We start from the raw sequence: 15,926 nt of genomic DNA on the forward strand, positions 1-15,926 counted from the left end.
GTACGGGATATCTGTCTTGTGTTAAATGTACTGTATTATTTCCCTCTGCCATACAGCTCACGTTTACGTCCATGTTAAAATTATTAAATTAAAGGCACGTTTTTCTCTGATTTACTTTTATTACTATTAAACTTTATCATTTGTTCAAAGTCTAAAACTATTAAGTTATCGCTTAGCGATTATTTTTATTTTCGCGGTTTAAAGTTTAAGTTTTATTCTTGCTTTTATTTATTTTTTTCCCGTTTGGGTACCATGCAATCAAGGAGCTCGGCGAAATAAATATTCTTCTCCTAGACCCGAAACGAATAAGACACTATAAGAAAACCACTCTTGGCCTCTGTGCATTATCCTTCGTTCTCTTACCAGAAATCTGCGCTGCGTAAATTATTTTTTTGAGCTTCGTGATTGGCTGTGTAAATACTAGCTTTAAAGTCCCCCCCACAAATAACCCCGACGGCTCAACTTCCCCCAATTCTTATCCGCTTTTGATAATACCAAGAACTTATTTCATAGGCACTCGCTTGTACGCAACAAGCTAATCCAAATAAAAAAATTCCTTGATAAAGTGCGGGAATTCAGTAGAGTCGCACGCCGGGCATGATCAATAAAATCTGCTATTTATTTTTTTATCTTTAAGAAAAGAAACTGATAAAAATCCAAGCCTTCATCTATTACCCACCTTCTCTTGGCCAAGAATAAATACTGACGGCATAAGGCTATATTGTATTTGGTCGTTCCCAGCTATTACGATCCGAAGCTTTCGGGGGGCTCCGAAAGAGTTTTATAGTAGCTCGATCGACAATCCGAGCGCATGCTCTCCGAGCGTTGCCATGGAAACTGCCTCGTACTTCTCTAAACACATAGGCGCGACGTCCCAAGTAGCCGGAGAGATGTTGCCGCTGCCGGAGTAGCTTCTTTCCTCACGGTCTGCATCCGCGGGTGCTCGTAATACACTCGCGTTTTCGACGAACAGTGTCTTGACCATCGCTGGCCACAGGGCGAGGAAGCGTCGTACGCTGAAGCCTAACGCTCTACTCGCCATGACTTAAAACATTTGTTTGTTTATATCGGTCCAATGTATAAAACGTCCATCGTTGTCGTAACTAGCTAGTGAACTGAGCTGGGTATCGGATATAATTAAGAAGAAGAATGCTTCACAACGCTTTCCGTAAGTACTTTTGCCCACTATTTTGAATATGTATTTGAATAATTTATTAAAATTACAATCCATTCACAACTGTACCTTGATCCGTATATATATATATATATATATATGTTTATTATATTTATCGAATGTATGTACATGGCAGCGCTTCGACAACCACTTCCGTTATACTTTCCTAAAAAGGAAGGTCTTCTACACGATTATAAATATTTTATTTAATACGCGTGTAAGGCTCTATGGAGAGATTAAGCTCTGGCACTAGCTTCGAAGGAAACGTACGGACGTCTACGAAACTTTCGCAGATGTTTGGACAATTTATCTCGCTATCGCGATCTAAGCTGCGGAACACGTGGAGGCTTTAAAAAAAACGAAAAAGATTGCCTGTATTAAATCAATAATTCCATTAAATTAATGTGCCGTACGTACCAAACGGAGACCGTTAAACAAAAGGGTATTAATCAATCCAAAGTACGTCTGGGAAATTTCTGATAGTACCTTTGTATATAAACAGACGGCTAAATTCGTATTTAAACGTGAACTGAAATGAACCTTTAAGTAGTGAAGTGGCTTATAGAAAATTAAAAACTTTGAGAACCGAAATCTATAACATTTCCAAAACGCTGACACACTATCGTCATGGCCGGTTTTTCAAATTCCGCGTCGAAATGAAAACTGACAAGCAAATTTTCCTAAAAGATTGTGCGGTGGGAATAGGTCGATACCAAAAGTCAGTTTTCCGTTCCGGCGTCTTCTTTCCCACCGTGCCACGGAAAGACGACACTATGACGTAGGGGAAACGACTCTTCCCGAGATATGGGGGAGGAAAGCTTCATCCACTGACATTCCGAATTGACCTACAAATCGTCCCCAGTAGACCGAAACAATGCCCTCAGAATTTTAGATCCGATAACTCGACACCGCATTAATGATCTGGTCTACGTGTTTGATTTGTATTCGCGTTCACTGAAATTGCCAAGTTGCGATCCTTTTCGAGAGCTATTCGTATTGTCACCCAATACCCATACTAGAGGTCACTCTGCTAAATTAGTTAAACCTCTAGTTAAAAGCTCTGTTCGTCAACGTCATTTAGCGTGTAGAGTGATTAACTATTGGAATGCTTTGCCACTGGAGATTTTACAATCGCCGTCAAAAACGGTCTTTAGAAAGGCTGTTACCAATTGGATTTGCAAATTTGATCACATTAATTCTGTTCCTCTTCATTATTTTCAAAATTAATTGTTGTTTATCTACTTGACTGTTTGTTCTATATTATGTTTTTTTTTTCTGTTTCCTTCTTTATGCATATATACTATCGATCCCCCACCCCCTTTTTCGGACCGCACATAAGTCGCTTGTGGCTTAGTGGTCTTTGTATATAAATAAATAAATTACTGTTTTCTTAGTCATATTTCACTAAATATTGTAAAATGAGTGGTTAATTTTTAAATTGTTTTACTTATAGGAAACGTCATGTATGTATGTATGTATGTGCGAACCACTTTTATCAAGTACAGTGTAGCAATCGAGGGCTAATACGAGTGTAGCTTTTAAGGTGACATTTCTTTCCAAACTAAACCTTTTCTGAGATGAATAGCTTCTCCGTGTCCCACTTTCTTCGTATTTTTTTTGCTGGGGTCAGTAACTCGTTTAGCTACCTACCGCTCCCGGAATTTCTAAAGCCGCCAACGTCTAGGGCCCCAGAATTATAATAATAATAATGTTGGGCCACCAATCGTCCCTGGACCAATACCGAAAAGTTTCCCCTCGCTCTACCTAATGGACAACGTAAAAAAAGATCGGGTAAAAACGTTTTACCGCTGGGAAAGGATGGCGCTAGGGTCGCACTCGTCTGCCTTAAAATGTGACGTCGGTATTAGATTCAGGATCTGCCCGATCATCTCTTGAGCGGGAAAGACGCCAAATGAGAAAAGTCCCATGAGCAAAGAACGCTAAGGTCACCGGCTACAAAAGCTAGACCTATCTGGTACTTATTCGATTTTGCGTAATTATTAGAAATTAAGAATAAACTATCGTAGTGGCGTAGGGAAAAAATTGGGCCCAGTGTAAAAAAGGGTAATCCTCTATACATACGTTATTGACGGTTCACCCGTCGTGGCGGATGGCTAAGCTTGTGGTCAACTATAAATAACGCTGGCCCTAATATATTGCATTGTGTGCATTGGCCGAGTTACGCTATTGAACTCATGACTCATAAATTTACCTACACGTATTTAACAATAACAAATTTGGAATTCGGGGATAGATATTGATTTTGGTGTCCTAAGGACACAATAGTAAAAAAGTTACAACAAACCATTGTTGAATTTTTGGGAGATAACTTTAGGAGAGGGATGAAACAAACACTTGACGTCACAATCTGATGAGATATAGAAAGGAAAGGATGCTCGTGTGGTCTCGTCAGACGCTTCGAGAAACGAGTGGAAGCAACAGCTCGATTTTATGCGACGTAGAACGCATTTTAGCAGTTTCCCAACTCCATTAGATGCCCTTTTCGAACCGATTTGGCGCTTTGCAATATTTTCCATTCCCCCATTCTACGCCACTGATAATTATCTAGGCTAATACCTAAGGCCTCGCAATAGCAAGTTATTCAACGACTTGTAACATTTGCCATTATTCCAAGGGCCCGAGTTACAATGCTTAGAAAGGTAGTGCCAAGTCATTTACGGCACAACAGTTCATCGTCACAAAAAGTACCGTTACCCGAAACAGTAACTTCTGGTGTCATTATATTTACCAGGGCTGGTTTTCACTAGGGCTAAATGACACGACGGACAGCGTCGGTGCAAAAAATTCCGTTACGCCCAATACAAACTTTTTGCGTCGAAGAAACATTCATCGTTTGGTACTATCGTAATTTTTAATTTGAAAATAATACATTACGGACTGTACCAACGAATAATATAGTGGTATAGTTCTAGGTATAAAAATAGCAGTTTTAATACTAGCAGTTGATCTTTTAGTGATACTTGTTTGCTAAAAAATGTAATAATAAAATATATTGTGTTGATACAACGATTAAATAAACACGGTCACGAATAGAAATAATGAGAAGAAACTTAACCATATCAAAAATATAAACAATTTATTAATTTATTACCATAAGAGTCTTACCCTTCTGTGAGTAAAGGTCCTCTAATGACGCTAAATAAAGGTAGTTTCGTCGTTTCATTCATTTTAAAAAGTAATGCATTCTAAATTGTTTTCGTTTTTGAATTTTAAGTCTAGAATTCTAGTGAATCGTAGCTTTGTAAATACATGTATCTGTTTCCTGATCGTTCTTCGCTATAAAAAAGGAAACGGAAATATATCAGAGCCGCCCCCAAAAGCATTATCAACATTCGCATAAGTGGAAGAATGCCGGTTGCCGTTTTTCGAGATTAAACACGACCATTAGACGCGTCCCGAGAGCGCGTAGCTATCTCCATTTCTTGCTTTTAATGGGAAATTTCATTCAGGGACCAATAAAGAAATAATCATAAACATTTCATTTCGTGTAATGAAATGTACTAATTGTACAAGTTGTATTGAACGATTGCACGCGTTTTATTAAACATGCCTAATCTTTATAGCCATTGTCAATAAACTTTCGCGATAAAAAGTGGGCGCCGCCATTTTTAAAAACCCTGAACGGAAACTTTGATTTCATGGCTGTTTGTTAGTAGGCAGTATATTTTCGTTGCGCCTAGTTTCAGCAAGACATTTCTAAATCGCAAATCAGAAGATAATTTTTCTTCTATTTAGAAATATTATAAATGGAATATTTATGCAATAAATGAGAACTCGTTAGTTTACTGTTTAAACAATTAATGATTTGTTAACAAGAAATTTAAAGGGGCTAATCATTCTAACAGACTCCGGTTTGTTGGACTATAGGAGGAATTTTCCAAAATCACCATCTACAATAATGTCAGATGACGGGGAATGGCGGAGACAGCGAGAGGAAATGGCGCTAAAGGCGCAGTTCTCGTTCGGAGGCGAAACAGTCAATGCTTTTGCTTCTGCAGATAAAGGAATAATTTCTGCTGGATAAGACAACGACATTTTGTTTTGCTCGGAATAAAACAATAATGATCTATCGCAATAAGGGTACAAAAAGCAATAAAACTCTTCATTGTAGAGAGGCTGCCCTTTGTATGGCGTTAACAAATATAAATTGACGAGATTGTGAAAGAGCCGATTCTCTCGCTGTCATCTAATCAATAAGGAAACGTCTTTGGTGTCTATGTAGGCGCAATAAAACCAAAGGCCAACTGAACACTCTAAATAGCTGGTATATCGCCTACATCACGAACAAAGATCTCTTCTGAGGGACTAAGTAATTACGTCCTATCGTCACGGTATACGTGTCTTCAAATCGGAAAGCCGCTTTAGCCGCTATACAAAATATATATGTGTTTTAACATAATGCTGCTGTACTCGATTTTAGGCCAGCCACATGTGCGCGAAACGAAGTAGAACAAGCCATGATATTTGCTTTGTACGACTTCAGAGAGAAAGCGGCGAGTTCATCCGCGGGTTTCTCCGTCCATGATTCCGATCCCCTCACGCGATAGTTATAATAGTCTCTAGCGATGCCTTTGTGTTTGGTCTTATTTTCTCCAGCTACGCTCTGTTTTCGATATCAGAACTAGAATGGGCAACGGAATGGATGCGGAGGCCTATTTCCCTCGCCTGCCACCTTCGAAAGTGGACGTTATCGCCGTCCAAACGGGTCGGCGTGCATCAGTGTTTCCCTTCCAGCGTGTGTTAAGCATCTGTATTGATTTTGTTTAGCTTCCATGGTCTACAAAACTCCGTTCGCACCTATCATTAACTCCCGTTTAAAAGCATTACGCGGTTATAATTAAGAGTTTTATCTTTAATCGCGCTCGCTGGTTTCATTCGAATGAGGAAGATCGATCCGTGTCAGTCGCTCTTTTGTGAACACAGCGGTTCAAACAATGGCTTAAGTTAAAACTATAAATTCCGATTCGTTCTTTTTACGTATAATTGCGAGTTTGGAGAGCGGCTGGCTGATTAATAAAGTTGAAACGGATCTTCGCGCAAGAGCGCATTTTTTGGGAATATTGGCTCGCGTAATTACAATCATGACAGGTACGAATCACGTTGTTTACACTTTGGAACGTTTTGATCAATAATGGAGGGTAAATAAGCACTACGTTAAACCGTGTAGGCAGCTCGCTACATAGCTTAAAACTTGAAATTTCTTTTAAATAATCTCAATTAGGAAATGAAGCGTGTTAATCAAAGAAACTAATTTTATGACTGTAATGATATTTTTTTGCTTTTCGCGTTCTCCCGACACGTTTCATTGCACGATACTTAATCTCTCTTTCCAATTGTCAGTATTTTATTGACTTTCATTTTGGAAATTTGAACTGCATAGAGTACATGGTTTTTTAATTATTAAAAGGTTTAAATATTTTTGCTTTCTCGATTATGCCATAAACAAGAAAAACCTTTGATTTAAAAATTTTCAATGTTACATCATTAAAAAAATTATCTAGTGTAATTTTTTAATTTTTATTTTAAATGCAATTCTCCAAAGCAGTTATTTGTTAATTTTAATAGGGTATAATATCTCGACTTTTTGGTGTAAAATATTTTGACATAAGTAACATATTTTCCTGTATAATTTTTTAATATTTAGTTAGTTTACGTTCTACAATCAAGCATCACATATTTTGAGTTGGTAATAATTTTAGAACTACGGTTTAATTTTGGAGTGATATTCTGTAAAAATCAAAAATGACAAAAAAATCTCGATTCGTCAAAAATGGCAATGCGCATGTGGAGAAGGGGCGGATATTGAAATATCAAATTATCGATTGTGTAAGTTCAGTTTTAAGTAGTGGCAGTATGTTACGCTATATCCGGTATTATAGTCAAATCATAAAGTAAATGCTTAAGAGGACGTAAATGTTTATTTTTGGTGCCCAAGGCTTAAATTGGCACCATCGACCGTATGTCGAAGCATTTCATTAAAATCACTTACGTCGGCATTATAGACCGCCAGGATTTTGAATTTGACCAATACTATCGATAGTTTGATATTTCGATAGCAGCCTCTTCTGCACTCGAGCACTGTCATTTTTGACGAATCATGATTTTCTTGTCATTTTTCATTTTTAGAGAATAGTCTCCCTGATCTTTCTTTTTATTGCACGATCTAAATTTCGAAAATGTTAGCTCTCGAACAAGTTGTTTATAAATTGAAGAGTATCGTAAGTAAGTCTGTTTCCTAGCTAACTGTTTAAAGCATACGATAATAAATCACGCGATTGAAGTGATTTCGTAATAAACACGAAATGCGCTTTTAAATCGACTTTATTATCTCGAATTAATTCGAAGTATTTTTTCATTTTAGAATTCTGCGGCACTCACGGCATTTCACGCCGATTGATATTTTTCGTCATATTATTTTCCGTGGTGCTTTTCTTCTTGGCTGTGGACTTCGAAAAGGATTACTCGATGCGTCGGCCGTTTATGGGGCTTCTCTACAGATCTCAGATCGGGGCCGTAAACACGGCGGAACTCCCCGGAAAGTCGAGGGATTCCGAGTCAAATAGAGTGGATCCGCCGGAGATTGGGAAGGATTTCTACCGTGTCGATTCTAATCGCCCCAAAGGGCAATCGTCCGAAAGCGAAACGGTGGGGAACGACAATCCGGCCAGGGACGCCGGATCGAAACTCGAACACGGTCACAATGTTACGACGGCTATGCCCCAGCGGGAGTGGGCACCCTCGAAAGAGTTCACCTTGGAGTTAGTCGGAGCCAAGGAAAATTACACGATTCCCTCCGACGAAGGCTCGAAGGAGATTGCTGCCACCGCGGGAAGCCAACTTAATGAAACGTCCTCGGTGAAGGTTAAAAAAGGTTTCTTGGTATATTCGGACGCCTGTCAGATACCGGACGTGGACCCCTATCATCCCACGGTTCGGAAATTGATCGCCACCTCGCCGCCGCTGGATTGTGCCAAAAACTATTTGCCATTGACGTACGTCAACGGAAACGCTTTGAGAATAAACGAATCTCTGGTGGACTATTGGAAGAAGAGAGAGAATATGACGTCCGCCAACGGCAGCCTAATTTGCTGCTACCACGAGGTTTTCAGAGCCAACGACGGTTATTCGGATAACGCGGTTGGGTAAGTTCCATCGAAGTTTGATTAAATTAAATAAACACCTTGTATATTTCCATTGAATGCAACTACGACTACATTTAGTAACCAACTGAATTTTAAAATGAAAGGAAAGTTCGGTGGGTAGTTGACCGCGTTAATTTACAGAAGCGCGAATTTACGGGATATTTACGTGGATGAATAATAAGTAGAAAATTCAGTCTATAACACACGAGAGAAGTCTACATCTCCTACACTGCTTATGCTATTTACTTGACACACCCACCTTCGCAGGCTGATTTTAAAATACGTTTTGGAACAAACAAGAGTTTTGGCCGAAATACGTCTTATAGGCGCTTTGTAAAGCAATTCAAAACCGGAAAATTCGATGATTTTTTTATATATCTAAAGTGCTATTTTTAAATTTACGTCGTTAGACGGAGTAATACACGTGGTATATTTTGAACCGTGATATGTTGTATTTATCCGCAAGTCGACGGGAAATATTAACTCATTGAAAAGATCCTCGAGGTTGCGAAGGTACTTGTTTCATTTTATTGGCGTAGATGGTACTTCTATCGTAAGAGAGAAACTTTTAGTTGAACTAACTCTGCCTTTTAAGTGTTTGTATGGAAATTTCTGAAAATACCGATAGCGCGAATCAGCGAATTGGTTGTAAATTGCAAAAGCAGATGAACAAGAACTAACGGCATCTCTTTATCAGGAGCGTAAAATTATACAGCTCTACCAGGAACCTTTCAAGAAATTGGCTGAGTTGGCTCTCATTATATTCCCCAGACTGGGCAAACTTCTAATTCAAACGATTTATATCTCGAATGATAGGAATTTAATACACCACTGAACAACTGGTTTATAAATATTTCAAAGTTTCTTGGTATGACAGATATTGATTTTAATTTAAATATTCAGAGTCATATATCGCATGGTATAGATTTAAATTGACATAACAGAAGTTTTTATTACAATATTTTTTAAATGTAAATGAATAGACCAAGCAATATTCAGCTTAAGTAGAGTATTTGTTCAGCTCTCATAGAAATGATGTATTATTTTTTTAAATATCACGTGCAATTAATTCCCCCTTTTACAACCATGGAATTTTTTAATGACGTCACATTATTTGTTCAAAATATGTTTTGAAATAGGCGTATTGTACCAATGAGGATGTAATGGAATCATGAATGAGGTTCCAGCCTTTCCCGCTTTGGGAGGAAAGGGGGAAGGAAAGCGTAGTAAGTCACGTACAGTTTAATAAAAGGTCCTTAATGAACCCTTTGTGTGCAGTGCCTTAGCAATGTGGTTCGCTAGCAGCACTTTACTCTTTCCGGGACAGATAGAATAAAAAATATTTTTCCGTAAAGAATAAATTAAACCTATTAATTCAAAGTTAAAATTAAGTCTATAGACTTTCTTACTCGGGAAAATCCATTTAAAAAAAAATACCGAAAATACTGCTATTATGTTAGAAAACTGTATATTTTTCTTTCCATCTAGTTACAGCAACAAAAAACGCATTTCCTACTTTAATTTGGTATATTTAAATCTCGAACCAGAAGATCGATTTCCAGTAATTAGGTAACGTTAATAGAGTATGCTTCAAAATATAGCAATATTATAAATGGAAATTATTACAAAATTAATTACATATCGTTATTGGTTTGAAAAACTTTTACCCGATAAATGAGAAAGCGTTTTTCACTCGTATCTACATTTAAAACTGGAATGCCCAATTGCCCATTAGTATAGAATCATGTCGGATTGCTGTAGGATTAATTTTTCAAAATCATCACTAGTGGAGGCGTAAGTGGTAGGCTACAAAAATCACGTAACTTATTTTTTTTCACTTAGCCTAACTGATTATTATTATTATTATTATTATTATTATTATTGTCTAATACCCAAGGCACCACCTTAGGCCTAAGTCATCAAGCGACTTTTAAAGCCATTAATTCAGGTGACACTACAAAGAAAGAATTCGAGCTATTTTGTGGGCGCCCATGCCAGCTCATTTTATTTGGTGTAAATAGTAAAAATGTATTAGGTGCTCATAATTGACAAAAAGTATTAGCCTACAAAGATCGATTAAGGGTTCGTAAACTCCCTCGGGCCGAGGGTTTAAAAATGTTCGACTCGGCACCGAGGCCGATGCAACAGTTTAACTTAGGGTCGCAAAATCATGTGCAAAAATAAATACATAAATCTTCCAAATTATACATAAAAAGAATACAACAAAATATAGATTCATTTAGAGCTCGACCAATTGTATTTTATTTATCGAATAAAAAAAACAGTTAATAAAAACCCTAATAGATAGTTTAGATACGGAGGAAAATAAAATTTCATTATATAAATTTAGGCAATATTAATGTTTCTAATTGGCCGAGTCCTCAGGCTAAGGCTCGGTTCGATCCGTGATAGCCTATAACTAAAACTATCCTGACGCCGCCACTGATCACCTCCTACAAACAATTCTATTTGATGGACATTCAAGGACACAGTGAGAAGAAATGGCCCCGTTGTTTTGGCGCGAAACAAATTATATAGCTACAATGTAGTCATATTTCCAAATATTTTGTATGTTTAAAGCTCTTTCTTTTTCCCTACAGGTTTTCGAAAAACTGTACCGTTTTTGAAAGTGGGGAAGAAATGAAGATAGAGTTCGCCCTAGTTCGTTGTAGGATTGAAGGTACGCCGGGAGTATTGTTCAAAAACTATCACAGTTTCGTGATGGACAAGCCGAAAACGGAACAACGTTGTCAAGAGAAAAATCGAACCTCTGACTCTGCTAAATTCGATAAGTACAACGTAGTAATAGTCGGTGCCGATGCCATGTCCCGAATAAATATGCATCGTCAATTAAAGAAAACGTTTAAATATTTGACCGAGACAATGGGTGGTATTGAAATGAAAGGTTTCAATAAAGTTGGTGACAACACTTTTCCGAATTTAATTCCTCTTCTGATGGGAGTGGACGAGAGAGAATTACCACAGGTAAAATATAAAACCACGTAAAGTTTTAATTCTATCATAGCTGATTGCAATTGTCTATTCTTTATTATATTTCAAGGTTTGCAGAAACGGATCTGATCCCATGGATGCTTGTACTTTCATTTGGGACGGTTTTTCGGAGGAAGGATACCGCACTTTCTACGCGGAAGATACGCCACACATATCAACTTTTAATTATTTAAAACCTGGTTTCCACACGCAACCGACGGACTATTACTATCGTACCATGATCCACCCTTACGAAGATGATCTTGGACGAGACAAACGTCTGAACTGTCATTTATGCGTTGGAGCAATGGCCGAAGCTGAAGCTATTTTAGATTACGCTCAAAGATTTGTATCCAATTTCGGAAGCAGGTAAATCAGCTAAAATTTTCAAGTATATAAGTTTTTAACGGTTAATATCCTGTTGAATAATTTTTCTGAAGTTCCAAACTTTTATGTTTGTTTATGACGAGGGCTTAAACCTAACGGCAGGTCAAGGGAAATTACCTCTTAAATTACATTTAAGCAATTTTGTATCTTTCCTCAGGAATTATTTTGCAATGTCATGGATTAATAGTATGAGCCACGACTTCTTGAACAGCGCCTCCGCCGGAGACCATTTCTTCGCCAACTTTTTTGAGTCCCTCCATAATAATTCTCACCTCGATAACGCGTTTATCATCCTGATGGGTGATCACGGACTTCGATGGGGGGAAATTCGTGAGACGCACATTGGCAGATTAGAGGAAAGATTGCCCATGTTGATAATGGTCCCGCCCAAAAACTTTAAAGGTAAGTATCCGGAACTGTTTCGTAATCTGCGAGATAACGGCAACCGACTAGTAACACCATTTGATCTCTACGCCACGATTCAAAATATCCTGCGTTTCCGAGGAAGCGCATCTATCGTGGTTCCGGAATCGGTGGCGGACGACACTCATCTTCAAGCGATTCGGGCTGCGGTCGTCAAGCGGGCGAAATCACTATTCGGTCCCATACGGGTGAATCGGAGTTGTCAAGCCGCGGCCATAGACGAAGCGTGGTGCACTTGCCACCAATCCGAGCCCGTAGACGTGACGGACGAGGAGGTTATTCATGTATCCGAATTTCTAGTAGAGAAATTGAACGATATGTTCGTCGGACATCCCGAATGCTCAAAACTAAAACTCCGTCGGGTGCTGAAAGCCAGTTTAAGAACTCCCAAGAACAAGCTACACGCGGAACGAAGACCCACTAGTAACATTCTGGATTACACCATCGAAATCGAAACGTTGCCTGGAGAGGCGAAATTCGAGGGTACCGTTCGCTTTGTGCCTTACAAACACGAACACACTCTTTTGGGAGACGTCTCCAGATTGAATCTTTACGGTAACCAATCGTCCTGCGTTTCTGATGCCAAACTCAGAAAGTACTGTTACTGCGTCTCTCCTAAAGAGTGACTTCGCTGTTACTACGAAAACTGTGATAAATGTACAAATTTATACCTTTGTTAATCGAGCCGCAATAATTTATTTTAAAATATTTTTCCAATAAGTGATATTTCTAATTTAGTGCCAAAGACCGCAAATTGTCTATTTTTGTTGGTATTTGAAGAAGACTAAAATATGATGAATTAAATACTATAAATTTAAATCAAAATGTATAACGTTGAAAGATTACTTAAAAAATGTCGTTGATTGATTGTTTCAATTAACGCGGTTAATCATACCGTTTTCGATACTTTATTTCAATAATATTTTATGGAAAAAATTATCATCATTAACGGGTTATCTCTTAGGCTGGATCTAAGACGGATTTCTTGATCGAATATTTTTACGCTCATGTTAGTTATTGTTTGTTTCCTAATTTGGGTTTAGTTGAATTCAGTGGCGAATATTACGATGGTGGAATTGTTTCGCTATATATTTTCTATAACAATACCAAATATTCGATGTTGTAGCTACAGCGTTGGGTAAAGGCACGTCAAATTTGTTAGTAAAAACCCTTTGTGTCAAGAAGAAAAGTGTTAAATTTAGAGAGAAGAGATAAAGAAAGAAAAGAAATCAAGCATAAAATTCTCCCGAAATCATTTATGGGCTTGATTTCTGAAGAAAAATTTTTATACACAACGTAATTGTTTATATTTTTAACCCTTTTATATATGCTCAAGGTATCTCACGCTTGTTTAGTTTGAAAAAAGACAACCAATGTGGTACAAAAAGGTCCTTTGACTATATGTTTTAAATGGAATCAAATCCGTCAAATTCTTCTGTCAATTAGTTTATTTCGTTAAATTTCTTTTTATATATGCCCTAATTGTTAACGTCTACGCGGCGAAGTAATTTTATTGAATTTCAAATTTGTTTTACGAGTAGTTTTTTCTCTCTGTGCAGATTCACTCTTCATAACCTTTTTTCGACCAGCTTGTCCAACAATTAAAATACATTGTGAAAATAAATTTTTGTGTTGCAGTGACAAACGTTTTCACGCTTAGCCATCCTTGTGAAAACAAAGTTGGCCCAGAAAAGTTACACAGTGTGAACATAACTTGAGACTATTTACAGCCTTCAGTAAACATATCCTCCATTTAAATTTAAAAAAATAAAAATACCATTGACTAAATTATTTAGAAACATATCTAGTGAAAATGTGATTTAAAAAAATTCATTAGTCAATTGATAAATCTAGTCTTTAAGTTTTAATAGATGTTTCTAGATTCGATAGATCTAAAAAGGGATTTTTACCGTTAAGCGTTATGTGTAGAATATGCAGTCAATTAAATAAACTAATTTCCAAAATTATAATTCAAATGTTATTAAACAATAAAATAATTGGTCTATCGAACATTTCTTTTCGAACTTCCTTGAAAATAATATTCCTTTAGCAGGCCCTATCGAATCCAGGAACATAAATTAACGATAGAAAATGTGTTTGTGAAAAATATGAATGTTTGAACATTAGGAAATAAAATCTATTTTCCTTACATTTTTTTTCTGGTGCCTCTCTTATTGAAAAAGGTACGTTATCTGTTTAAAAAAATCCTTTTTTGGGAAAATGATATGAAGAAATTTATTGCACTATTGTATTTCCCTTAATGTTAGATAATAATTTAAAACCTAGGTATTCCGGGATTTGACATTTCCAAAGTTCAATTACGACGCTCCTATAAGCTTGCTTCTACGTGAAATTGCATCTTACTTTTCTCCCTGACTATAGCCAATGAAACACTTCAACGTTTATCTCTGATGTTATTATGCGGATGAATGCTATAGGATAGCAAAGGTTTGTCTGCCAGATGATTTTATTCGAAAAATATCGATAAAAGATACTCAATGCCACAATGGTACTGTTGTTTCTTTCAATAGAAACGAACACCGGGTTCCAAAGTTTCCACTTCTCTATCGTTTTGTGACAATCTGTCTTTAAACGTTATCGATTTTTCTTATCCAAATATTTTAAATGTTACTTATGATGATAATTATAATCAAGCAATATACGCTTCTGGTCAAGATGTTTCAAGAACTACCGTCTGGTGCTTGGCTTAACTGCTTATTTGATTGATCAACAGTTTACTGTGGTTTATGACACGGTGGCGTATTCACAAGTTCGTCCAGGCAGGCTCGAGGCAAATATGGTTCTGCTTTTTTTACAGAGGGAAAGGCTAAGGCAGCTAGATAGCGCATGCGCAGTCGTTCTTTTTATCTGTAAGATAATTAACCCCCCTGCATGGTCACTTGCGTTGCCCTTTAAATGAAAGTTCGGAGGGCGGCGACGATGGGTGAAACGTGAGTACAGTCAAATTTACACCCAAGGGTGGGGAGGGGTCACACCAACCCCTTGTTATGATGTTTATATGATTCTTCGGCAATATATGCATCCCAAAACTTAATAATTCATTTAACATAATTTAATATAATTATTGACTTCAAATTTATTTGTTAATGAATATTTTATAAAAACAAAAATAAATAACACTTTTACAGAGTTCGTACCATGATTGCGCTTTTATTTAGATCTCTTAACTAAAACAGCCACAAAAAAATTTAATTTTAAAAATTGAAAAAGTGTAATTTAAAAAAAGTAACACTCTAGACATAAGTTAATGTAGTCTGTCATTGAGTTATTGAGAAATCGTAAGTTCGGAAGCCAAATGTATAACACACTATATACTCAAAATTAATGCGAGGTTAGTTTGATCCTAAACCTAGTTGTTTAACTTCATAAACGAAACGAGTTTTTATAATAGTCAATTTTATCTTCTGATTGAAAAATTAGTCTTGTTTGTAAACGTAAGCGTTTTTTTTTTATCTTGAAACGTTTCAATTTTCAATAAGCTTTGGCAGAAAATCTGTCAATTCTTAGTCACGTAATGATTTTCATGGCCATCAGGGAAACTGACTACAACTGAAAAACCATTATTGTTGGAAGAATAAGAAGTATCGTACTTTCGTTATGTCAATAGCAGTGCCGGATTAAGGACTAAGCCTAGTAGGCACAGGCCTGTGGGCCCCACCAAGAGATTAGGCCCCCACCACTGATGAAATCAAGGGATTTTTCTTCGGTACACGCGAGTTTTGAGTTTTTATGCTTTCCTTACAAAGGCCCCCACCAAAATCTGCCTA

At 37.2% G+C, this 15,926-nt stretch overlaps 1 protein-coding gene and 1 long non-coding RNA gene across 4 annotated transcripts; one reads left to right on the forward strand and one right to left on the reverse strand.

Annotated features, from left to right (window-relative positions):
* Nucleotides 1–876: 876 nt before the first annotated feature.
* Nucleotides 877–14,251, forward strand: LOC149947935 (uncharacterized). 3 transcript variants are annotated; one of them, XM_090172276.1, is made up of 5 exons: nucleotides 877–1,168; nucleotides 7,557–8,337; nucleotides 10,938–11,322; nucleotides 11,399–11,697; nucleotides 11,873–14,251. In XM_090172276.1, exons 1-5 carry the CDS (start codon nucleotides 1,150–1,152, stop codon nucleotides 12,762–12,764), a joined length of 2,376 nt encoding a protein of 791 aa, XP_090028402.1. In that variant the 5' UTR covers nucleotides 877–1,149; the 3' UTR covers nucleotides 12,765–14,251. The 3 variants fall into 3 exon arrangements, with proteins under 3 accessions (XP_090028402.1, XP_090028403.1, XP_090028401.1); XM_090172277.1 differs by lacking the exon at nucleotides 877–1,168 and adding an exon at nucleotides 6,262–6,283 and having other exon boundaries at nucleotides 11,873–14,250; XM_090172275.1 differs by lacking the exon at nucleotides 877–1,168 and adding an exon at nucleotides 7,292–7,417.
* Nucleotides 10,315–14,365, reverse strand: LOC149947936 (uncharacterized). Its single transcript, XR_016480397.1, has 2 exons — nucleotides 14,289–14,365; nucleotides 10,315–12,784 (listed from the first exon to the last, which is right to left on the reverse strand). It is a non-coding gene; the product is annotated as an uncharacterized LOC149947936 (long non-coding RNA).
* Nucleotides 14,366–15,926: the final 1,561 nt, after the last annotated feature.

This window comes from Leiobunum rupestre, chromosome 4 (genome assembly GCF_980474605.1).
Source record: "Leiobunum rupestre chromosome 4, qqLeiRupe1.1.hap1, whole genome shotgun sequence".
Classification (NCBI taxonomy): domain Eukaryota; kingdom Metazoa; phylum Arthropoda; class Arachnida; order Opiliones; family Sclerosomatidae; genus Leiobunum; species Leiobunum rupestre.

Bases quoted from the DNA above. Each gene is read 5' to 3' on its own strand.
- LOC149947935 (XM_090172275.1), top strand. From the start codon at position 7,372: ATGTTAGCTCTCGAACAAGTTGTTTATAAATTGAAGAGTATCGTAA. The intron at 8,338-10,937 runs GTAAGTTCCATC...TTTTCCCTACAG, and splicing joins TATTCGGATAACGCGGTTGG to GTTTTCGAAAAACTGTACCG. The intron at 11,323-11,398 runs GTAAAATATAAA...TTATATTTCAAG, and splicing joins ACGAGAGAGAATTACCACAG to GTTTGCAGAAACGGATCTGA.